The sequence below is a fragment of the Hypanus sabinus genome, chromosome 6, assembly GCF_030144855.1.
Source record: "Hypanus sabinus isolate sHypSab1 chromosome 6, sHypSab1.hap1, whole genome shotgun sequence".
In the NCBI taxonomy this organism is placed as follows: Eukaryota; Metazoa; Chordata; class Chondrichthyes; order Myliobatiformes; family Dasyatidae; genus Hypanus; species Hypanus sabinus.
In genome coordinates this window covers 106,713,600-106,740,116 of record NC_082711.1, presented here as the reverse complement: position 1 = coordinate 106,740,116, position 26,517 = coordinate 106,713,600, and the positions used below count along the sequence as shown (strand labels likewise).

Genomic DNA, 26,517 nt, shown 5'->3' with positions numbered 1-26,517 from the left:
TTTGTCCAAGTCCTGCTGCAATCACATTGTTTCCTCAGTATTACCTACCCCTCCATCTATCTTTGTATCATCCACAAACTTTGCCGCAAAAACCATAAGACACAGGAGCAGAATTAGGCCATCTGGCCCATCGAGTCTGCTCCGTCATTCAATCCTGGCTGATTCTTTTTTTTAATCTCCTCCTCAACCACAGTTCCCAACCTTCTCCCCATAACCTTTGGTGCCATGTCCAATCAAGAACCTATCAATCTCTACCTTAAATACACCCAATGACCTGGCCTCCACAGCTGCCTGTGGCAACAAATTCCACAAATTCACCACCATTTGGCTAAACAATGTCTCCATATCTCTGTTTTGAAAGGGCACCCCTCTTGTCCTAGATTCTCCCACCATGAGAAGTATCCTTCCAACATCTACTCTGTCTAGGCCTTTCAACATTCGAAAGGTTTCAATGAAATCCCTCCTCATTCTTCTGAATTCCAGAGAGTACAGACCCTGAGCCATCAAATGCTCCTCATATAATAACCCTTTCATTCCTGGAATCATCCTTGAGCCTCCTCTGGACTCTCTCCAATGCCAGCACATCTTTTCTAAGAAGAGGTGTCCAAAATGGTTCACAATACTCAAGGTGAGGCCTCACCAGTGCTTTATAAAGCCTCAACATCGCATCCGTGCTTTTGTATTCTAGACCTCTTGATTTGAATGCTAACATGGCATTTGCCTTCCTCACCACTGACTCAATCTGCAAGTTAATCAAGTTAGGGTGTTCTGCACAAGAACTCCCAAGTCCCTCTGCATCTCAGATTCCTGGATTTTCTCCCAGTTTAGAAAATAATACACACATTTAATTCTACCAAAGTGCATGACCATGCATTTTCCAACATTGTATTTCATTTGGCACTCTCTTGCCCACTTTCCTAATCTGTCTAAGTCCTTCTGCATCCTAACTGTTTCCTTAACACGATCTACCCCTCCACCACTCTTCAAATCATCTTCAGGCTTGGAAACAAAGCCATCTATTCCATCATCTAAATCATTTATATACAGCATAAAAAGAAGTGGTCCCAACACTAACCCCTGTGGAACACCACTAGTCACTGGCAGCCACCCAGAAAAGGATCCTTTTATTCCCCTCACTGCCTCCTACCAATCAGCCAATGTTCTAACCATACTTTCCTGTAATACCATGGGCTCTAAACTTGGTAAGCAGCCTCATGTGTGGCACCTTGTCAAAGGCCTTCTAGAAGTCCAAATATACAACATCCACTGCATCTCCTATATCTATCCTACTTGTCATCTCCTCAAAGAATGGTGTGTGTCTCAAACAGTCTCTGACAAACAAGTCCATCCTGGCCTTCACATGTGGCATAGTTCTTATGTCCGGCAGAGCTGTTCTCACTGACAGGAGAAGGGGCAAAGGCGGACCACTGGCCCCTTTAAAACCAGTTCTTCCAGGCAGTTGGGGCTCATTAACCATGGGTGGTAGCTCATCTAGGAGAGAGAAAACTCCGATTTCAAACCTCCGCTGCGTTGCAGCTATACCCACTCACGGGAAAGGCTTTGGGAGTAAACCCCGAGGAAAAATCCGGGGTCGGAGTCCCGAAGGCGGCTGACTGCTGTACCCAGCACTGGCACGACAACTCCTGCGATGTTGCTGGCACCAAACTGTATCGACTTCCGTCGTTCCTTTGGACCCGTCATCAGCATGGAGAGGGGGTCCCACTGCATGGGCAACAGACGGATCTCATTATCAATACGGCCCTGGCTTGCGCCCTGAAGAGGCCACTCCCAGTGACTACAGAGGCACAGTACCCATGGTCGACCATGATCGACGGAGGCCACACAAAAAGAATTCCAACGGGTTTGTCAGGCAGGATTTTCCCTGAAGGAAACCATGCTGACTGTGGACTATGTTGTCCGGTATCAACAAGTAGTCCATCACCTCAACCTTAACAATTGAATCTAACATCTTCCCAATCCTGAAGTCAGCCTAACTGGTTTATAATTTTCTTTCTGCTGCCTTCCTCCTTTCTTAAAGAGTGGAGTAACATTTGCACCTGGCACCATGCCAGAGTTCAATTATTTTTGAAGATCATTTCTAATGCCACCACAATCTCTAACCCTATCTCTTTCAGAACCCTAGGGTGCAGGTCCTCTGGTCTGGGTTACTTATGTACTTTTAGGTTTTTCAGCTTTTTGAGCATCTTCTCTCTTGTAACAATAACTGCACCCACTCCTCTTCCTTCACACACTACAACATCAGGCGTAATGCTAGTGTCTTCCACAGTGAAGACTGATGCAAAATACTCAATTAGTTCATTTGCCATCTCCTTGTCACCCATTATTAATTCTCCTGCCTCATTTTCTAGTGGTCCTATATCCACTCTAATTTCTCTATTATTTTTAACATCCTTGAAAAATCTTTTACAATCCACTTTGATATTATTTTCTAGCTTGCTTTCATATTTCATCTTTTCTCTTCTAATGATTTTTTTAGTTGCTCTCTGTAGGTTTTTAAAACTTCCCAATCCCCTATCTTCCCACCAATTTTTGCGTTGTTGTATGCCCTTTCCTTTGCTTTTACAATAACTTTAACTTCCCTTGTCAGCCATGGCTGTGCTATTTTACCATTTGATTATTTCTTCATTTCTGGAATACACAAGTCCTGGAACTTCCTCTTTTTCCCAGAAACGCACGCCATTGCTGCTCTGCTGACATCCCTGCCAGCAGCTCCTTCCAATTTACTTTGGCCAACTCCTCTCTCATACCACTGTAATTTCCCTTACTCCACTGAAATACTGTTACATCAGGCTTTACTTTCTCCCTATCAAATTCACCCACCTTATTTCTCATACTACGCACATTTAGATACAACACCTAGAGTACCATATTTGCTATCCTTTCTGTTTCTGCATCTCTTAATGATTTGGTACTCAGCCTGTTGGCTGCAACTCAGTCCCATCACCTGCCTGCCCTTCCTGACAGTCTGACTGCACGCTATCTTTACTTTTTTACCATCCATCTATCCTGAGTCCCTTCAGTCCAGTTCCCACCCCCCTGAAGGTTAGTTTAAAACCTCCCCAACAGTTCCAAAAAACCTCCCATGAGAATATGCTCACCCTTGGGTTCAAGTGCAACCTGTCAGTTGAACAGGTCATACCTCCCCTGGAACAGATCCCAATTATCCAAGAACCTGAAGCCCTGACCCCTGCACCAGCTTCTCAGCCTTGCATTTATTTGCCAGATCATCCTGTTTCTGCCCTCACCAGAGCCTGGCACAGGCAGCAATCCAGAAATTGCTTCTGGATCCTGCTTCTCAGCTTTCTGCCTAGATCTCTAAATTGTCTCTCATGACCTCATTGCTGTTCCTTCCTATGTCATTGGTACCAATATGTACCGGGACATCTGGCTGCTCTCCCTCTTTCTCCAAAACGTTGTTGACATGATCTGAGACATCCCTGACCCTAGCACCTGGAAGGCAACATACCATTCGAGTGTCCTATTCACATCCACAGAATCTCCTGTCTGTTCCCCTCACTATCAAGTCCACTATCTTCTCTCTCTTTCCCTTCTGCACCACGGACCAATGCTCAGTGCTTGTAACCCGGTCGCCCTGGCATTCTCCCAGGAGGTCATTCCCCACAAAGGTGTCCAAACCCATCAATTCCTCAAGGCCAGAGAAGCAAGGCAGAAAATATTCCTGGGAGTGTGCCGTGCACGCAGCTGGGATTTGAAATCAATTACAAATTTAAACTGGTTTACCTATGTTGTTTTCACACTATTTATGGACTGGGTCAGTTATCAGTAGAAATTTATCTGGCATTTTTTAAATATCATTCTCTCCAAGAGGAAGATAGCTAGTTGTAAACTTAATCTGTCTTGCAAGTTGCAAGGTTCCAAAAAAAATCAATAAATCTGATTGCACAGATGGCAGCTGTGGAAGGAAGGATGGAGAGAGACAGCTGGAACAGAAGCCAAAACTTGTACTCCAAGCTAATACAGTGGAACCGTACTGAGCTCTCAGGATAAAAGGGATTCTGCAGATGCCTGAAATCTTGAGAAACACACACAAAATTCTGCAGGAACTCTGTAAGTCAGGCAGAATCTCTGGAGGGAATAAGGGTTTCGACGTTTCAGCTGAGACCCTTCATCAGGCCTCTTGGTGTCTCTTGATATCAGGATTGTTTGCATCCCTGGATAGATGCTGCTCGATCTGCTGAGTTCCTCCAGCGTGCTGCGTGCCTGGTACTCAGGATGCGGTATGTTCCCAGGAATGAGAGTACGACTGGAATCAGTGCCAAAGGGAATCAGGGATCCTGCTCTCTGCTGGTGCCCCTTCAGCAATGAAAGGGTTAAAGTGAACTCAATGTGGATTGGACATCGCACAGAGGGCACCTGTGAAAGATAGCATTGGATGCACCAGCGAAAGCAAGGTGATAGCTCAGCACTCTCTGGTGTCAGAGGGGTGAGTGTGTAACGTTGCTGACTGCACTGTTCTCTGTGTCGATTGATCATCAGGATCCTGCTGCCTCCTTCTGTTGGATGTGATGGAAGCTGTTACCTCCCTCCCCTCTCCTCCTTTGTTGTATGTGTCCCTCCAGCCTGGTACTTCTATTTGGGAGCAAGCATAATAGTGGCCTCTGGCCTCTGGCTGTCTACCATGGCCCACTCACCGTGCCAGCCAACGCCACCCCTACATCTCAGCAGTGAGGGTCACACCACTCCCCCAGCTCCCATCCTCACTGGCAGCCTCTGCATGTTGTCTTCCCGGCCCACTTCACACCCTGCCCTGTGGTGAAGAGATCACCACCTCAGTGCTGCAGAGCAGGGAGCGGAGAGAAGGGGTGGGGGCAGGGGAGATTCATGCCATGATCCTGACAGGGAAATGTATGGCCAAAGTGAAGTGCCAGGGTTCAGGTCCGAGAGCATATTGAAGCTGGTTCGAGAGTGCGGAATGGCCAATTTAAGCACCAGGACAGATTGAGGAGGTCAGGGTGTCGGGGCCGGAGGCGAGGGATGGGCCAGTGTTCAGCTCAGCTTTACCCACCTCTGCACTGAACTGAGGTGGTGTCATGTCACTGACCTTCAGTTCTAAATGTTATTTGCTTACTTTTATTGTTTGCACGGTTTGTCTTTTTTTTTCAGTGCATTGGTTGTTTGATGGCTTTTTAATGGGTTTTGTTGTGGTTTCTTTGTTGTAAGGCTGCCTGTAATGGGACAAATCTGAAGGCTGTACATAGTCTGCATGCTTTGATAATAAATGTGCTTTGATCTTTGAAGTACAGGTTGGCCCCTACATGTAAATATTCAGACTGTTTTGAGTAGATAGGATACCAGTGAGAAACATTATGGTCAGACACTACTCATCAAGGAATGATATTAATTTACAGTTATACACTGTGGAGATGGGCCCTTCAGACCAACTCACCCATGCTCACCACAATGTCTATTTGAGCTAGTTCCATTGGCCCGTATCACTCTGAAACTTTTCTATCCCTGTATTTTAAACATTGCAACTGTCCCAGGCTTTGCAACTTCCTCTGGCAGCACATTCCACAAATACACCACCCTCCCCTTAGAACCCTTTTCATTTTGTCTCCTCCCTCTTTATATCTATGTCCTCTACTCCCCTAAACCCAGGACGAATATGGATTGCCAACTTACCTGCGCCCTTCATGATTTAATGTACTTCAAACATTCTCACACCTCAGCCTCCAGCACTGCAGGGAATAAGTCCCAGCCTCTCCAGCCCCCTCTTATAACTCAAACCCTCCAGCTCCAGTAACATTCCCATCATTCTTTCTGCAAGCTTTTCGACAATGTCACTCAGGTGACCAGACCTGCACACAATGCTCCACGTGAGCTTTCACCAACTCTTTGTGCCCAATATGAATCATTTTCTCATCCCAGCAAGTCAAGTTGCTTTTTATTGTCATTTCGACCATAAACTGCTGGTACAGTACACAGTAAAAATGAGACAACGTTCCTCCAGGACCATGGTGCTACATGAAACAACACAAAACTACACTACACTATGTGAGACAACTCAAGGCTACACTAGACTACGTAAAACAACACAACACCTACACTAGACTACAGACCTTGACAGACTACATAAAGTACACAAAACAGGCAGGCATTACAATAATTAATTAATTAATAAACAAGACAATAGGCACAGCGGAGGACAAATTCCAATAAAATAATAATGATGTAGATGTCAGTCTCGACTCTGGGTATTGAGGAGTCTGATGGCTTGGGGGAAGAAACTGTTGTGCAGTCTGGTCATGAGAGCCCGAATCCTTCAGTACTTTTTTCCAGATGGCAGGAGGGAGAATAGTTTGTATGAGGGGTGCGTGGGGTCCTTCACAATGCTGTTTGCTTTGTGAGTGCAGCATGTAGCGTAAATGTCCGTGATGGCGGGAAGAGAGACCCTGATGATCTTCTCAGCTGACCTCACTATCCGCTGCAGGGTATGGCAAGTGGACCCTGGAGCAAGTGGTTATTTAGTTCAGGGTAACAACTGAATTGATGGAAACAAAAAAAAATCATAACTGGAGGGATAGAGAACAGAGTGCTGTTCACCATCGATTTCTTTCCACAGACAAGCAAGGGGCATGACTGCTGTTTTCAGCAATAGTGAACCACTCAATGCACATCATATTGATTAAGCATGTAGCAGAACTCTATACTTGAGTGCCTGATCCCTTTGGTGCCTAATCACATAGAACTCATACACTGGGTCAGGATGGAGGGGATTGGAATTTAGAGCACAAAATGCAAGTTCTTTTTTGTATTGCATGACTCAAGGTATTTTATTTTTGACCTAAAGACCATAAGGTACAGGAGCAGATTTACAGTATATAGAATATAGGAACAGCAGAGCTCCTCTGTATTCAATCATGGCTGATTTATTTGGACTTGGGAATGTCCATTCCATATTCAGTGCAGATGTTCCTGCAGCACAATTCCTGCAACCTGGTTGTGTTGTCTTTCAGTGTATGCTGTCTCAGCCTGCATCTTGCACCTTACTATGATGTGCTGGATCGTTTCAGAGGGTTCCTCCCACTGTCTGCATCTTGGGTCTTGTCTGGTATGATTGACCCCTGCTTCCATTGCTCTTGTGCTCAGTGCCTGTTCATGTGCAGCCATGAGCAGTGCCTCAGAGATGTCCCTCAGTCCTGCCACTTCCAGCCATTGGTAGGACTTTCCTGTGTCAACCACCTCCAATCCTGTGCAGTGGCTTATCCTGCCACATTTATACATGTGTCTAAGACATTTATACAATACTGTACATGTAGATTGGATGAATCAAACTTGTTGTAATAAGGTGGAAGATAACTTTATAGAATATCTACATGAAGTTTTGCTCGATTAATGAGGAACTAACGAGGAAAAAGATTATTTTTGATTTAGTGAAGTGAGTTTATTGATAATCCTATTGCCAAGACTCCTTTGGAGATGTGTAACCATAACATAATTGAATTTAATCTTGAGTTTGAAAGATACTTTCTTCAATATGAAACTAGAGTTCAACATCTAAACAATGAGAAAAGATTACGCAGAGCAAGACTGTTTACTTCAATATTTAGGATAAAAGATCTTACTGAAACATACCCAGTAAGTGGAGGTGGAGGTGGAGGTGGAGGTGGAGGTGGAGGTGGTGTGTGTGTGTGTGTGTGTGTGTGTGTGTGTGTGTGTGCGTGCGTGCGTGTGTGTGTGTGTGTGTGTGTGTGTGTGTGTGTGTGTGTGTGTGTGTGTGTGTGTGTGTGTGTGTGAGTGTGTGTGTGTGTTATATTCTGGAAGATATTTGGGACTTGTACTTTGAATCATGCTGGAGGATGATAGTATTATGGTTGGGGTGGTCTAGGGTAAAACCTGTGCTATTGTCATGCTGGAGAGGATAGTCAGGATAATTTGCTGTGATTGAGGTATATGTGATGACAGAAACCCATGAGGTAGAGAGGATGACTGGATCCGTGATGTGGGTTAAGGTTTGTCTGAGAAAGTAGTAGAGAATGACAGAGCAAAGATCCTTTGGGACTTCCAAAAATAGACTGATAAGCAGTTACTGTCCAACCAACCAGATGTAGTAGTACTGGACAAGGAACAGAAGAAAGTAATCATAATAGATGTGGCAACCCTGAATGACAGTAACATCAGGAAGAAAGAATATGAGAAGCTTGAGAAATAGCAGAGCTTGAAAGAGCAAATAGAAAGGATGTGGAAGGTTAAAGCCAGAGTAATCCCGGTGGTGATAGGAGCACTTGGAGCTGTGACACCTGGACTAGGAGAACAGCTTCAACAAATCCCGGGAATGACATCTAAAATCTTGATCCAGAACAGCACACTACTAGGGCAGCAAGGATACTGTGTTGAACCCTCAAGATAGTGTGCCTAAGACATTTACACAGTACAATATTTATGAATATGGAGCAGGGAGCAAGTTTGTAATTCTGGCGGGAGTGAAAGATGTTGGGAATGGTGAGGGTGGAGTGCTGTAGGACACACCCAGCCCAGAGACACCAGGTTGATTTTATTCCAAACAATTGGTTTATTATTTATTACAGAATGTCTCTCTGGTGCTTTTGTTTCCTTTCTTCTCCTTTCCCCTTTTCCCAACAATGATTCCCCTCTCCCTGTTCCCTTCCTACTCTCAGTCCACAATAGAGACCCATATCAGAATTAGGTTTATCATCTCCCACTTTAGTAAGGTATTCGACAAGGTCTCTCATGGGAGGATGGTCAAGAAGGTTCAGTCATTCAGCATTCAGGATAGGTAGTAAGTTGGATTAGCCATTGGCTTTGTGGGAGAACCCAGAGAGTGATAGTAGAAGTTTGCCTCTCTGAATCGAAACCTGTGACTAGTGGAGTGCCACATGGATCAGTACTGGGTCCGTTGATGTTTGTCACTTATATCAATGATCTGGATGACAATGTAGTTAACTGGATCAGCAAATTTGCAAATGACACCAAAACTGGGGATGTACTGGACAGTGAGGAAGGCTATCATGGCTAGCAGAGGGATCAGCATCAGTTAGAAAAATGTACTGAAAAATGGCAGATGGAATATAATGCAGAGGTTGAGAAATTCAGTAAGACCAACCAGGATAGGTCTTACACAGTGTATGATAGGGCACTCAGGAGTGGGTGGAAAAAGGGAGCTGGGAATACAGGTCCGTAATTTGTTGAACGTGGTGTCTCAAGTAGATAGCGTCATGAAGAGAGCATTTGGCACATTGTCCTTCATAAATCAGTGTATTAAGTACAGAAGGTGGGATGTTATGTTAAAGTTGATTAAGACGTTGGTGAGGTCCAGTATGGAGTATTGTGTGCAGCTTTGGTCACCTACCTACAGGAAGGATGTAAATAAAGCTGACAGAGTATAGAAAAAATTTACAAGAATGTTGTTGGGTCTGGGGGATCGAAGTTTTCAGGACTGTATTCTTCACAGTTATAAGGACTGTATTCCTCAATAGGTTAGGACTGTATTCTTTAGAATGTAGAAGATTGAGAGGAGATTTGACAGAGGAATACAAAATTGAGTGGTATAGATAGGGTAAATGCAAGCAGGCTGTTTCTACTGTGGTTAGATGAGGTCATGGGTTAAGAGTGAAAGGTGAGAAGTTTAAGGAGAACATGAGAGGAACTTTTTCAGCCAAAGGGTCCTGGGAGTGTGGAATGAGCTGCCAGCACAAGTGGTGCATGTAAGCTCGATTTCAATATTTAAGAGAGGTTTTGGATCGGGTCATAGATAGTAGGAGTATGGAGAACTATGGTTCCGGTCTAGGTCGATGGGAGTAGGCAATTTAAATGGTTCCAGCATGGACTAGATGGGCTGAAGATCCTGTGTCTTTGCTGTACTTCTCTATGACTCTATGACGTTTTGAGTCTTTATCTCATGAAATTTGTTTTTTTTATTGCTGCAGTAGTACAGTGCAACACATAAAACTACTACAGTACTGTGCAAAAGTCCTAGGTACCATCACTGTACATCTGTTCCTGAGGCCTTTTCCACAGACCTGTACATTAGACTGCCATCATTACTACGTTGCCCCAGATTCGTGCACCTCTCAATCCTAATTTATGCAATGCCCAATGTTATAATCCATTAATAAATCTGATCAATGCTTACACTTGCAGTTTCTTTGTTTGACCCAACTAGATTCTAGCTCTTCATTGTGATCAGTCGTGCCAAGATCATTTCTCTTCACTGCACTGATCTTCTCCCTATGCTCCTCCTTGGCAATAATTTCAGTCCTTTCTAAATGTTAGATATTCTAGGGTATTTGTTACCAGCCACATTTCTGTAATGGCAGTTAGATCATATCCGTATGTTTCTATTTGTGCTATTAATTCATTTGCCTTGAGAATGCTCTGAGCATCAGATGCAGAACCTGAAATGCACTCATTTTATCAGGTGTATATATCAACCACTGATTGAATGACTTTGTTTTAACAACTTATTTATTTTGCTTGGAGACACAAGAGTCTCCAGATGCTGGAATCTGGAGCAACAAATAATTTGCAGACGGAACTCAATGGACTAAACAGCATCTAGTGTAGGACAGGAGCTGTTGGCATTTCGAGTCAAAACTCTGCATCAAAATGTTATTCAATTATTCCATTTACTATTTTTTACTTCCCCTTTCTAAATACCCTTTGAGATTCCAATCCCTCGGCCAGGCTTTGCTTTGAACAGATCTCTGACTGTGACCATACCACTGTACCCCATCTCACCTGCCCCCTGAGCACTGCAAAGACCCCTGTCATCTTCCCATTAGCAACACCCCACCCTACTCTTGCAGTCCCACCCCTTACTTCTGAGCACAGAGCAAGTCTTCTGACACAAAACCTTTCTTCTCTCATAAGAATGATACCAAATAAAACCAATAAAGTCTCTGCAGCCCTTCAAATCTGTGCTGTTAGTCAATTATTTCTCCTTCATCAGTATCTTTTTCTCACTCCAACCCTGTACCTTGGGATTCTACTAACATGTGAAAATCAATCTGTCTGGTATTGTTTGTTCACCAACAGAAGTCTCCGTAGATATGTTCGATAAAATTAAATCCAAATATTACTCTGGGTGAAGAAGTTCCTTCTCATCTCCATCCAGCATGAGCAACTCTTATTTTGAAACTGCAATGACTGGTTCTAGACTTACCAGCCTGCAGAAGCATCACTCCCATCCCATCTCTGCCTGCTCAAGACCCAGAAGTAAGTTGATCTTTTCTCTTTCTTCTCATGTTAATTGAATGTTGGCCCACATTCCACTGAGTATTGAGAAAGGGTCAAGGAAATGTGTGTACGGATGGAGCCAAATGAGGGGAGACTGAGTCTGGCATTCTCCACTGCTTAGAAGAATGAGAAGAGACAAGGCTCCACAGACTGGATGCTGAGACAAGTTTTCCCCTAGGTGTAGAGTTGAGAATCAAGGGTTATGGTCTCTGAGAAAAGGAGTATGTCATTTAGAACATAAAAGGTAGAATAGAGTACATAGGACCAGGCCTTTCTGCCCTCAATGTCTATGCTGCCCATGATGGCAACAGGACAATGATGAGGAGACATCCCTTCATACAGAACGTGGCAAATATGAAGGATGATTTACTTCTGTTGGCTATGGGAGCTCAGTTTTAAAGCGCATTATCAGCAGGTGATAGTGCAGATAAGTAGTGTTGAGGCAGGAGATAAGCCAAGATCACGATAAATGAAAGGTTTCGATCAAGGAGCTAGATGTCCACCTCCTGCACTTACTACTTTGCAATAAATAGAGAACAAAACAGGAATAAGACATGCATGAGAAAGAGCTAAAGAGAGGGAGGCAGAGCGAGGCGGGGGGAGACAGAGAAGAAACAAAAGTAGATATGCAGAAATTTTCGATGGAACAACACTTGCTTATCAATTGACATTTTAATCCATCCACATTAATGTTGAAGCTGAAATGGGAGCAACTCCAATAACAAAATTGACACAGGGAAGAATGCTGAAAGATACCTATTGTTTGCTGATGTAAGTGTTCCACCACTGCATTAAGGTTACATTTTAGACATAATGGAAAACAAATCTTCATTAATTATTTGTCATTTCCATTTTTTTTTGCAACAGCAGTCCATACAGAGCAATCTAGTTCGCATTGACAGATCGAGGGATTGAAAGCTAATGGTAATTCTCACTGCTGTTGCTGAACCTCCCTCCTCCAAGTACTGGACTTTGTGACACCTCATTGTTCCTGGTCTTGGTCTAAATCCAAAGCCACATAACGCCAGTGTCAAAGTTAGCACATGCAGGAGGTACGGAAAATGAACTGGCTGGGGCAAAACAGAGTGCCAGTTGACTCTGAAGCCAGTCACGGTTCCTGGCGCAGGGTTCAATGTGATGGAGATAATTTTGAACTCATTTTCAGATCCAGCCATGCCATTCCAGGGACGTGAACCAAGGAAAGACAAAAGGCATCCTCTCCACTGCTTCCCAGGGTAGATAAGGAAATTCTCCTTGAGCTTCATTTTCAAAGTTAAGATTGACTTGCCTCAAACAGCAAACAAACTTGTTTGGCCCTCCTCACTGTTATGATTTTGAGAACATATGGGGCTGTAACTATTGGGGGGAGGTGAATATAGTAATTGATATCATTATCACCATTTTTACCTATCACCTCCCAGTTACTAACTTTATATCACTCACCTGGCTTTACCTATCACCTGCCAGCTTGTACTATCCAGCTCCTTATTCTGCCTTGTTTCCCTTTCCTTTCCAGTCTTGATGAAGGGTCTTGGCCCAAATGGTCAACTGTTTATACCCCTCCATAGATGCTGCCTGACCTGCTCTGTTTCTCCAGCATTTTGTGTGTGTTGCTCTGTATTCCTAGTGTCTGCAGAATCTCTTGTGTCCATGGTGAAACATATCTTAAGTCAGTAAATAACCAAAGCAGAATAGATGTGGCACCTGCACCACTCTTAAGTCTCCCTAAAGCAGGGGTTCCCAAGCTTTCTTATACCATGGACCCTCACTGTTAACTGCAGGGTCCATGGATTTCAGGTTGAGAACCCCTGCTCTAAAGGGTCCTCTGAAGAGGCGAGAGCACTCTAATTTATATGTCCGAGTCTGACAGTTAATTTACATGGTCGATACAATCCTTAAGTATTGGGTCTTGAGTTTTATTTGTACAACAAATAGAATGCATATGAGTTTCTGCCTCAGGGTATACACTATAATCACAGAAAGGAAATGGCTCTGCCCTAGTGTTAGATTTGTATCATAAATCCACTCTTAAATATCCTTTCTTAAAATGTGGCCATCTGACATTAATTCACCTGTTCACAGAACTTGGAAGTTTCATTTTACATAAAACAGCAATAGTGTTCATTAAAATGTTCAGAAAAGCAGAAATGGTCCATTTATTTCAAGGCAGTGATATGAAGTCAATAGTAAACAAGGCACATTCTGAATGTAAAGAAGAGGACACATAAAGGATAAATAAATGCTCACAATAGATCACTGTCTACATTCACTAGTCCATTTGCATAGGTGTTTTATATAACGATGTATCATAACCTTTTCCTACTTAGCTGTTTAATTTGACAATAGGAGAAGTGACAACATCTGTTTCTTACTTGAACCTGACAGCTGAACTGTGGATGGAAGAATTTTAATTTATACTAAAATCCCAATGAAGCTAGCAGAAGTCTCCTTCATTTCACTCTAGAGTTCATTAATGACCTGCATGTGGATTCATTTGGAAACTAAGATAACCTATATGGTTGAAGAGTGGGTCTGAATCTCTGAAAAATGGAATATTAGTAGGCCATCCTTTCTCTTGGGACTGGTCTGCAATTCAACTATATAATGGGAAATTTTCACCTTAACCCATTGTTTTCACATCTATTTTTGCTCCTAATCTTCTGAGAATGTTAGTGTTACCCTGGAAGACTGCAGGGTATATTCTTCAGTGATTATGTAGGGATGGGGTTCAGATAGCAACAGATTTAACATAGAACAAAACAGCACAGTACAGGCCTTTCGGCCCACAATATTGTGCCAACCCTTAAACCCTGCCTCTCATATAACCCTCCACCTTAAATTTCTCAATTTACTTGTCTACTAGTCTCTTAAATTTCTCTAGTGTATCTGCCTCCACCACTGACTCAGGCAGTGCATTCCACTCACCAACCACTCTCGGAGTAAAAAACCTTCCTCTAATATCCCCCTTGAACTTCCCTCCTCTTACCTTAAAGCCATGTCCTCTTGTATTGAGCAGTGGTGCCCTGAGGAAGAGGTGCTGGCTGTCCAATCTATCTATTCCTCTTAATATCTTGTATAACTCTATCATGTTTCCTCTCATCTTCCTTCTCTTCAGAGAGTAAAGCCCTAGCTCCCTTAATCTCTGATCATAATGCATACTCTCTAAATCAGGCAGCATCCTGGTAAATCTCCTCTGTACCCTTTCCAATGCTTCCACATCCTTCCTATAGTGAGGCGACCAAAACTGGACACAGTACTCCAAGTGTGGCCTAACCAGAGTTTTATAGAGCTGCATCATTACCCCGTGACTCTTAAACTCTATCCCTCGACTTATGAACACTATCACTCCATAAGTTTTCTTAACCACCCTATCTACCTGTGAGGCAACTTTCAGGGATCTGTGGACATGTACCCCAACATCCCTCTGCTCCTCCACACTCCCAAGTAACCTGCCATTTACTTTGTACTCTGCCTTGGAGTTTGTCCTTCCAAAGTGTACCACCTCACACTTCTCTGGGTTGAAGATGGAGCTGAGCTGAGGTCTCCGTCGAGGTTATGGCTCAGATTTAGTTGTTTTTTACAAGTTTATACGCATGGTTTTGGGGACAGGGAGGAGGATTAGGGGTCAGGTTAGGATTTAAGAACAGTGACGTGGAGAGTTAGGGGTCGGATTATGGTTTAAGGATAGGGATGTAGAGGAGATAGAGGTCAGGTCTCCACTCCACGTTCCATTCTCTGAAGGCCAGCAGCATCAGATGGGTGACAAAGAACACCCGGAGTTGTTGCTTCCACTCTGTGCTCGAATGGCCGACAATAGTTACATAGGACAAAGGACATCTGGTGTTCAAACCTGTGCGCAATGCTTGAAAGGCCAACAATGTAGATGAAGGATATTGGGACTCCAGACCTCCGCTTTGTGCTTGAAGGCTGATTGAGGCCTTCGACTGTCAGGGTCGACCATGTATGGTGCGTCCTACCTGTCTAGGTATGCAAGCCTGCACAGTACAATATGGAGAGTGAGCTGTTGCCCATGTAGCAAGCTCCCCCTCTCCACCCTGCTGACAGACCCAACAAAACAGCAGAGACAGTTACAGTTTGGCATCAGCAGCACCGCAGGAGTTGCCGGTCAGCATTGAAGTCAATGTAGGACTGCCTTAGGGACTCCAGCTCTGGATTTTGCCCTTGGAGTTTACTCCTGAAGCCTTCCCCATGAGTGGGCATAGTCGCAAGGCAATGGAGATTTCCCTCTCCTAGATGAGCTGCCAACTACGGCTGATGAGCCCCATCTGCCCAAAACAACTGGTTTTAAGGCATCAGTAACCCACCTTTGCCCCTTCTCCTGTCAGTAGAAACAGTTCTGCTGGACTTAGTAACTAAGCCACATGTGAAGACCAGGAGCTGGACTTGGTCGTCAGAGGCTACAGTGTTTGACAACTGATATAGACAAGGAGGTGAAACATTTTTGATTGTCGTGCTGTCCCAGGTCTGCATATGTCCATGCAAGGAGACACAAGGACTGGTAGCTGGCGTGTCAGTTATCGACCAACCAGGGGGTCAATACTGAACACTGAAAACCCAAAGGCTGATCAGATGCCCTGATATTGTAGCCTGATGGCTGAGGCCTGGAAATCTGTCCTAGAATTCGAGGACTGTCGGTGTTGTGGGTGGGAGAGAAGAAAGGGGCTTAGAAACATAGAAAATAGGTGCAGGAGTAGGCCATTCAGCCCTTCGAGCCTGTACCGCCATTCAGTATGATCATGGCTGATCATCCAACTCAGAACCCTGTACCTGCTTTCTCTCCATACCCCCAATCCCTTTAGCTACAAGGGATTTTAGCTAACTTCCTCTTAAATATAGCCAATGAACCGGCCTCAATTGTTTCCTGTGGCAGAGAATTCCACAGATTCACCACTCTCTGTGTGAAGAAGTTTTTCCTCATCTCAATCTTAAAAGGCTTCCCCTTTATCCTTAAACTGTGACCCCTCGTTCTGGACTTCCCCAACATCGGAAACAATCTTCCTGCATCTGGCCTGTCCAATCCCTTTAGAATTTTATACGTTTCAATAAGATCCCCCCTCAATCTTCTAAATTCCAGTGAGTATAAGCCTAGTCGATCCAATCTTTCTTCATATGAAAGTCCTGCCATCCCAGGAATCAATCTGGTGAACCTTCTCTATACTCCCTCTATGGCAAGAATGTCTTTCCTCAGATTAGGAGACCAAAACTGCACACAATACTCTAGGTGCGGTCTCACCAAGGCCTTGTACAACTGCAGTAGAACCTCCCTGCTCCTGTACTCAAATCCTTTTGCTATGACATACCATTTGCCTTCTTCACCGCCTGCTGTACCTGCATGCCCACCTTCAATGACTGGTGTACAATGACACCCAGGTCTCGTTGTACCTCCCCTTTTCCTAATCGGCCACCATTCAGATAATAATCTGTTTTCCTGTTCTTGCAACCAAAGTGGATAACCTCACATTTATCCACATTAAATTACATCTGCCATGAATTTCCCCACTCACCTAACCTATCCAAGTCACCCTGCATCCTCTTAGCATCCTCCTCACAGCTAACACCGCTGCCCAGCTTTGTATCATCTGCAAACTTCAAGATGCTGCATTTAATTCCCTCGTCTAAATCATTAATATATATTGTAAACAACTGGGGTCCCAGCGTTGAGCCTTGCGGCATTAGCCACTGTCTGCCTTTCTGAAAAGGTCCCGTTTACTCCCACTCTTTGCTTCCTGTCTGCCAACCAATTCTCTATCCACATCAACACCATACCCCCAATTCCGTGTGCTTTAGGTTTGCACACTAATCTCTTGTGAGGGACCTTGTCAAAAGCCTTTTGAAAATCTAAATATACCACATCCACTGGCTCTCCCCTATCCACTCTACTAGTTACATCCTCAAAAAATTCTATAAGATTCGTCAGACATGATTTTCCTTTCACAAATCCATGCTGACTTTGTCTGATGATTTCACCTCTTTCCAAATGTGCTGTTATCACATCTTTGATAACCGACTCTAGCATTTTCCCTACCACCGATGTCAGACTAACCAGTTTCTCTCTCCCTCCTTTTTTAAGAAGTGGGGTTACATTAGCCACCCTCCAATCCTCAGGAACTAATCCAGAATCTAAGGAGTTTTGAAAAATTATCACTCATGCGTCCACTATTTCTTGGGCTACTTCCTTATGCACTCTGGGATGCAGACCATCTGGCCCTGGGGATTTATCTGCCTTTAATCCCTTCAATTTACCTAACACCACTTCCCTACTAACATGTATTTCCCTCAGTTCCTTCATCTCACTAGACCCTCGGTCCCTTACTATTTCCAGAAGATTATTTATGTTATTATTCAATTGCTCTGCCATGTCCTTGTTCCCTATGATCAATTCACCTGTTTCTGACTGTAAGGGACCTACATTTGTCTTGACCAATCTTTTTCTTTTCACATATCTATAAAAGCTTTTACAGTCAGTTTTTATGTTCCCTGCCAGCTTTCTCTCATAATCATTTTTCCCTTTCCTAATTAAGCCCTTTGTCCTCCTCTGCTGGTCTCTGAATTTCTCCCAGTCCTCAGGTGTGCCGCTTTTTTTTGCTAATTTATATGTTTCTTCTTTGGACTTGATACTATCCCTAATTTCCCTTGTCAGCCACAGGTGCACTAACTTCCCTGGTTTATTCTTTTGCCAACCTGGGATGAACAATTGTTGTAGTTCGTCCATGCGATCTTTAAATGCTTGCCATTGCATATCCACCGTCAACCCTTTAAGTATCATTTCCCAGTCTATCTTAGCTAATTCACGTCTCATACCTTCAAAGTTATCCTTCTTTAAGTTCAGAACCTTTGTTTCTGAATTAACTATGTCACTCTCCATCTTAACGAAGAATTCCACCATATTATGGTAACTCTTACTCAAGGGGCCTCGCACAACAAGATTGCTAACTAACCCTTCCTCATTGCTCAATACCCAATCTGGAATGGCCTGCTCTCCAGTAGGTTCCTTGGCATGTTGGTTCAGAACACCATCCCACATACATTCCAAGAAATCCTCTTCCTCAGCAACCTTACCAATTTGGTTCACCCAATCTATATGTAGATTGAAGTCACCCGTTATAACTACTGTTCCTCTATTGCACGCATTTCTAATTTCCTGTTTAATGCCATCCCCAAGCTCACTAATACTGTTAGGTGGCCTGTACACAACTCCCACCAGCATCTTCTGCCCCTTAGTGTTATGCAGCTCTACCCATATCGATTCCACATCCTCCAGGCTAATGTCCTTCGTTTCCATTGTGTTAATCTCCTCTCTAACCAGCAATGCTACCCCATCTCCTTTTCTTCCCTGTCTATCCCTCCTGAATATTGAATATCCCTGGATGTTGAGCTCCCATCCTTGGTCACCCTGGAGCCATGTCTCTGTGATCCCAACTATATCATATTCATTAATAACTATCTGCACATTCAATTCATCCACCTTGTTACGAATGCCCCTCGCATTGACACACAAAGCCTTCAGGCTTGTTTTTACAACACTCTTAGCCCTTATACAATTATGTTGAAAAGTGCTCCTTTTGCTTTTTGCCCTGGATTTGCCTGCCTACCACTTTTATTTTTCACCTTACTACTTTTTGCTTCTACCCTCATTTTACACCCCTCTGTCTCTCTGCACTTGTTCCCATCCCCCGCCACATTAGTTTAAATCCTCCTGAACAGCAGTAGCAAATGCTCCCTCTAGGACATTGGTTCCAGTCCAGCCAAGGTGCAGACCGTCCTGTTTATACCGATCCCATTTCCCCCAGAACTGGTTCCAATGCCCCAGAAATTTGAATCCCTCCCCCTTGCACCATTTTCAAGCCACGTATCCATCTGAAATATCCTCCTATTTCTACTCTGACTAGCACATGGCACGTGGCAATAATCCAGAGATTATTACCTTTGTGGTGCTACTTTTTAGTTTATCTCCTAAATCCCTAAATTCACTTTATAGGACCTCATCCCATTTTTTTACTTATATCGTTGGTACCTATGTGCACCATGACCACTGGCCGTTTACCCTCCCATTCCAGAATGACCTGCAGCCGCTCAGAGTCATCCTTGACCCTCGCACCAGGGAGGCAACATACCATCCTGGAGTCTCGTTTGCAGCCGCAGAAATGCCTATCTATTCCCCCTACAATCGAATCCCCTATCACTATAGCTCTCCCACTCCTTTTCCTTCCCTCCTGTGCCGCAGAGCCACCCATGGTGCAATGAACTCGACTGCTGCTGCCTTCCCCTGATGAGACATCTCCCCCAACAGTATCTGTTTAGGAGGGAGATGACCTCAAGGGACTCCTGCAATACCTGCCTACTGCTACACTGTCTAGTGGCCACCCCTTCCCTTTCTGCCTGTGTAGCCTTTACCTGCGGTGTGGCCAACTCACTGAACGTGCTATTCACGACTTTCTCAGCATCGCAGATGCTCCAGTATGAATCTAATCGCAGCTCCAGACGCTCAATGCGGTCTGCCAGAAGCTGCAGTTGGACACACTTCCTGCACACATAGTCGTCAGGGACACTGGAAGTATCCCTGATTTCCTACATGCTGCAGGATGAACAAACCACAGGGCCGATCTCAGCTGCCATGACCTACCCAATACTTGCCTCAACTTTTGAAACTTTCTCCTTTGAAAGGAACTTACCCGGCCTTACCTCACTTGGAGTGAAGCTCGTCCTCAGCTTCTTCTCGCCGAAGCCTCTCAAGTCAAAGCCTCAAATCTGCACTCTTTCACTGGCTCACTCACTCACTGGCTTGCTTTGTTCCTGCTGTTGTGTTCCATTTAGTCATGTTGCATCCCATTCAGCTGAGCATTGTGGGCATGTTAAGTTGGCAAGTGTGGTGACACTTGCAGGCTGCCCCCCACACATTCTTAGGTGTGTTGGTTATCATTAAAAGCAATGCACTTCATTGTTTGACTCGATGTACATGGGAAATGTAAATGGGAGTGTGAATCCAAATCTGAATCTGGATTTGCACCCAAATACTCACGTGTTTATTTGCTGTTTACAATGTTTGGAAAAGCAAAGTGGGAAACTTAACAATTATAGCCAGGCATGAACCACTCCTCACGTGGTAAATGTCCAACCACAGCAGACCCTAACCACCAGCCTGCAATCATTCCATTTTCAAAGAACAACCATTACCTTCCAGCAATGATAGACTAATTCTATGTAAACTGTGGAAAAACTGAGAGAGAGATGGCCCAGAAGTTTCTTAGAGCCGCTTACCTGGCTGAGGGTTCAAAGGAAGCTTCCCATGCAAATAAGGCTATTACTGTGTTGACAGTGAAGATGTGTGAGCAAAGCATTTTAAAGGAAGTTCTTGGCTGTTAACATGTTAGCTTGTCCTTAGAGAAGCTATCAATAAAATGAGTATTGTACCGAAATCCAGAAATCGAATTTGTAGAACCAAACTTATTTATATTTACTTATTTAGAGATATTGTGTGGAACAGGCCCTTCCACACACCCCAGCTACCCACCTATTTAACCCTAACCTAATCACAGGACAATTTACAATGAGCGATTAACCTTCTTATCAATATGTCATTGACACTGTGGAGGAAACCAGAACACCCAGAGGAAACCCAGACAATCACGGGGAGCTCCTTACAGATGGCACCAGAATTGAACTCTGAACTCCAGAACACCCCAGGCTGTACTAACATGGCATTAACCGCTATGCCAACATGACAGCATTTTAGACACATGCTTCGGCTTCGTGTGACAATTTATAAACTGACACTGTAGAGAGAAGCTATTCTTAAACAGACAAAATGGATGGAACTGAGGTTTACTATATCTGGTCTTCATTTCCTCGGGTTAAATGGTCCATTTGTTCTCCTTATCGAAATGTAAATAAAAGCAGATCGATCAGTTTGAAAACCATCACAAAACCTGAATTGTGGTTTCATTTCTAAAATCAAACTGTTTCTCTTTTCATAGATGCTGCCTGACCTGTTAAGTCTTTTTCCTCCACTTTCTATTTTCGATTCACTTCTTAAGTTGGGTGGCAGTGTGGAGATACGGCTCTACCAAAGGAGGTGTGAGACGCCTCAATTATCTGCCAGCCTGCAAGTGTAGCACTGCTTAGCCCCCTGAACAGGGTTACATGAAGCCACGGGAGCAGGTGGTGGATGGTCGTATGAGCAGCCGATGCAAATCACAAGTCCTGGTTACGCAACCACTGACGCCAGGTAGACAGTCTCTGAAGAGTATTGATAATGGCTGGGGTCACCCACCTTGTAAAGACAATGCCTCAAAAAAGGCAATGGCAAACCACTTCAGTAGTAAAATTTGCCAAGGACAATCATGATCACGGAAAGACCATAATTGCTCACGTGACGCCATGCGACACATAATAATGACGAAGATGACCTCATGTAGGTTACTAGATGGTGGGGGACAAGAAGAAAGCTGGTTGATGACCCAGATCAAATAGTTTTTTTTTAGTGATAATCCATTTTCCTCTTTTTCAGCATTTCACTGTGTTTATGTGGTGTAATGTATCATCAGTTGCTTCTTACTGTAAGAAGCTCACATTTCCTATTGTGGTTCAGCATTATTAACCATCCAGACATCACTTTGGTCCTATAATGTGCACTGAGCTCCCTAGCAGCTGGCTAAGAATGTCAAAGGGGAGGCCTGATACCAAGAGTGGTATTCAAAATAAGGTAGGTGTTTCAGAAAGTAGAATTGAAACATTTTCACTTGTAGCATAGCCTGAATCCAACGACCTAAATATATTACAGTCACTGGTAAAACTGATAATTTCAACAGCCTCTGTCAATAGAACTGGATTTGTTTCCTTTCAGTCTGTTAAACTAACCCACACTGTCTGCTGATGGTAGATCAGAGAAAGATGAGTTGGATAAATAGCCGACTACCATAGATAGCCTACAGACTCCCGAACCACAGCCCAACAAGGACTACAGCCAATTGACCTTGTTAGACAATCTCAGACACAGGTTGCAGTTCCAACTCCCCCCCCCCCCCCCCCAGAGCTTAATGCTTTGAGGTCTATGTCTTTGATCACCAACTGACTAATCCTGTGAAGCTGTACAAACAATGAGAAGCCTGCACTTTGATTGTTACTTCATGCAATTGAAACTCTTGTGGTTTGGAAACAATGAAAGGTCTGGGATTTAAGCTCCTTGAAGTTTAACATATTCCAATTACTATTTATCCAGCATGAACCACAACTCACAGCACTCACTCATTGACTTTTGGATTGTCCAATTGATTGGTTTACCTTTCAGCACCAGCCAAGGAAACCCAGACATAACTGTGAATGTTATGAATTCACAGGAAAGAAATAATTGATTAACTTTCACCCTAGAGTCTGAGGAAGATTAAAACCAGTACATGTGATTTGTGTTGCAGTGTTTTCCTTTGCCAAGGCTACTGCTGAACCACACATGGAAAAATAACATTGATTTCTGTTGCCTACTGGGTCGTTTCACATTCCCTGTGAAAAATTCTACTTGCATTCCTGCAATAATAAGACTTCACCTGGAGTTTTACCACTGTAAGTTCAGAGACATAGATAATTCCAAAAATAAAATTATTTATCATGGTTTAACTTCTGAAGCATTGTTCTCAAAACAACACCTTGGAAGCCAATTGTCAGTTGATTGTTTTCCTCTATTGATATTCCTCTCATGGGAGCTCCTGAGTGCCTGGGAATTCAGAGTGCACCAGCTGCATACAATACCCTTTGAAGAGCACCAATCTAACTCAGTTGCCTTTTGTTTCACTCTTCTGCTGATAAAGTACACCGACAATCAGGAGTTGATCTTCCTGTCATAAAATGTTGAATTAATTTCTGTTTGCAATCCTAAGACACACCATGTGGGACGTGGAAAAGTACATCTCCACTCAGGGAAGAATTGCTATTTCTGAGAGTGTATTCAAAGCTGCAGAACCCACATGAAAGGTTGAAAGGAGCTCAAAAATTTCCCAAGGCCTACTCTTCTTAATTTAGAATTTAATCCAAAATTTCAAAGTATATCTATGATTAAAGTATGTAAATGTTACTATATACCACCCTGAAATTTATTTACTTGATATTTACAGGATAAAGGCAAAAAAAACAGAAATTGAAGAAAAAACGATATATACTGTAACACCCTGGGAAAGGTTTCACTGCTAACATAACATCTGTAGAAGCAGTGTTTGGGCTATGGTTAGAGATAACAGGTGCTTTGGAATGTGAATTATTCAATGAAAGGAGTGCATTTTCATCTTCTGTGCCTGAACCCTTCATCTTGTCCAGTGGGAGATGAAGGGAGGAGACTCTTGAGAGAAGAAGTCATAGGAGTTGACCTGGAGTGGGGTCATGATTCGAAGAAGCTCACGGAGATTGAAGGAAGATCAAAGAAGGGGAAACCATGAGCTCCAACTTGTGCATGTTGGACTGCTTTGTTAAAATGGGTCCTTTTCTTTTTTTTGCTTTTTCTTTACTAACCCTTTAGTCAAATTAAGAATCGTAAAGCTAAATCGTTCAATTGTATGCGGTGTACTGTCTGTTATTTATGATTTATGACAGGGTAATGAATCATGCAGCATCCACACAAATGCGGGGGTGGGGGGGGGGGGGCTTGTGCTTCAATCTCCCACATTTGGCGGGGCCAGCGATTGTCTTCCCTAGACTTACACCGCCCATGGAACTAGAGTGTTTCATAAACAAAGACTGACAGACGGCCAATGTGAACAAGGAGACAAACTGTGCAAATAAAAATAATACTAAGAACATAATTTGTTAATAAAAACACCTTCTAAGTTGTTTTATTAATTATAGAATCAGTTCAGGTTAGAGGTGATTGATGTTTTCCATGCTTGTTCAGGAGCTTGATGGTTGTAGAGAAATAATTGTTCCTGAACCTTGTATTTTAGAACCTAAGAACATTCCATTACTACCATTGGGCAGAACATTCCTTCTGCCCACTGGTAGTAGTAAGAGGAAGGCATGGTCTGGATGGTGGGGGTCTTTGCTAATGGATGCTGCTTTCTTGTGGCAGTGCACCTTATAACTGCACTCTAGTGTGAGAATGTCTTTGTCTGTGATGGACTGGGCCAAATCCACCACTTTTTGTGGCCATTACCATTCCTGGGCATTGGTGTTTCCACATCAGGTCATGATGTCACCAGTCATGATAGTCTCCACTCTGCATTTATAAAAGTTGGTCAAAGTTCTTGGAGACATGCTAAATCTACACAAACTTTCTAAGAAAGTAGAGCTGCTATCATGCCTTCTTTACTATGACACTTATTTCTTGGTCCCAAGACTGATCCTTTGATACTTTAATGCCAAGGGATTTAAAGCTAATGACCCTCCCCACCTCTGTTTCCTCTGTGAGGGCAGGTGCATTGACCTCTGAGATCTTCCTCCTGTAGACCATAATCAGCTCTTCAGCTTAGCTGACGCTGAGTGAGAGACAGTTGTGGCAATGTTCATTAGATTTCAATCTCACTCATTCAAGAGAGATTGAAAATCCCCGCAGCCCCATAAAACCCAAGTGCATTGTAACTCTGTTCCTCTCCAGCTTTTACACTGACATGTTGGGGAAGGTGGGGTTTCATTGTATTTTCCCCTGACCTTCCTGTTATGGACCACACAAATAAATAAGGAGGTATCTGCAATATCATAGCACTACTGCTAATTTGATTAATTAGACTCATACAGAAGGTAAATAAGATTTGATTTATTTTCTTTCTTAGAGATGGCAGTTTAAACATGCTACCTGGTCAATATAAGCAGGAGGCTAATTACAACATAGAAAAGGATATTGCTAAATTAACTTCATATTCTATCATTTCGCTGGTATTTTTTAAAAATGTTAATTGACATACCCATAATTTAATTCTCAAAGGAGAATTGCAATAAAAATGGTCTGGAGCAGGGGTTTCCAACGTTTATTTATGATTTAGACCAATGCCATTAAGCAAGGGGTGCATGGACCCCAGGCTGGGAACCCATGCTATGAAGATTCCCTGTTGCACAACATCCAAGGGAGATAAGGTACTGTCCATTCATCACCTCTGTACCCACATCCTGTCCATGAAATACGCTGTGGGGATTTCTTCACAACACTGACAGCAGCATTGCGAGGTGCTCACCCGCCACCGCCTTCCCAAAGGCAACAAGGAATAAGGAATTAATACTGATAAGGTTAATCACATGTAGCCCTGAGAGTTCTGTGCTCTTTTAGCCCTTTCTAAACCAGAAGAAGCAGTCAAATGATACAATGTGTAACCTACCAGGTTCAAATGGTCCCATTGAAATAATTTTCATGCATCTAGCATCCACATACTTTTGCTTCTGTTAGTCTTTGAAAAGCAATCCTAGGTATAATGGGCTGACTCTTATGAGTGATTAATTACACGAGGAAGTTGTTTGCAAACATTCTTCCTGGAAAAAGGAACCTGTGATCTAACTTCACGGCAGAGCCTCTGTGTGCATACCGTGGAGCCGATGCTGCTTTCTTCTAACTAATGTGTAACAAATTGAATGCAAAGGGATTATTTTTAACAGTCTTCTCCAACTGTAGCTAAGTTATCATTAACATTGAAAGCATCTACAAATACTTTCAAAAATAGATTTGGATTTCTGTTGATGTGATAATATTGTTTACAGGCAAATCATTGCACAAACTGCAACACAAAATGTACAAATAGTATTCTTGTGCCAACAATGAAATATTTCTTTTTCAGTATTGAAATGTTATGTCTCTTTTTAAAGCACCTTCAAATCTTTAATTTGAATGATACGTTAAAGATCTGAATTTAAAATAATATTTTTCATCATGCTTCTAAGGCATCATTCATGATGTTGCTGAGAGGGATAAGATGCCACATCTCCATATTTTGGTTATGGATCCAGTCATCTCTCACTGATTTGAGCTGTCGTGATGGATAGGTAATGTGTACCTTTTGGTGTTGATGATCAAAGTTCAAAGTTCAAAGTAAATTCATTATCAAAGTACATATATGTCACCGTGTGTTGGCGTGTGGCCAAGTGGTTAAGGCGTTGGTCTAGTGATCTGAAGGTTGCTAGTTTGAGCCTCAGCTAAGGCAATGTGTTGTGTCCTTGAGCAAGGCACTTAACCACACTGTGACGACACTGGTGCCAAGCTGTATCAGCCCTTGCCGTTCCCTTGGACAGTATCGGTGGCCAAGAGGGGAGATTTGCAGCATGGGCAACTACCAGTCTCCCATACAACCTTGCCCA

At 43.3% G+C, this 26,517-nt stretch overlaps 1 protein-coding gene across 1 annotated transcript in view; it reads right to left on the bottom strand.

Moving 5' to 3' along the window:
- Positions 1-25,573, bottom strand: part of LOC132395731 (synaptotagmin-6-like) — a 200,811-nt gene extending 175,238 nt beyond the window's left edge. Inside the window, exon 1 of the mRNA XM_059972691.1 lies at positions 25,548-25,573. Within this exon, the coding sequence (XP_059828674.1) occupies positions 25,548-25,566 (19 nt within the window). The 5' untranslated portion in view covers positions 25,567-25,573. The remainder of the gene's footprint in view (positions 1-25,547) is intronic.
- Between the last annotated feature and the right edge of the window lie 944 nt (positions 25,574-26,517).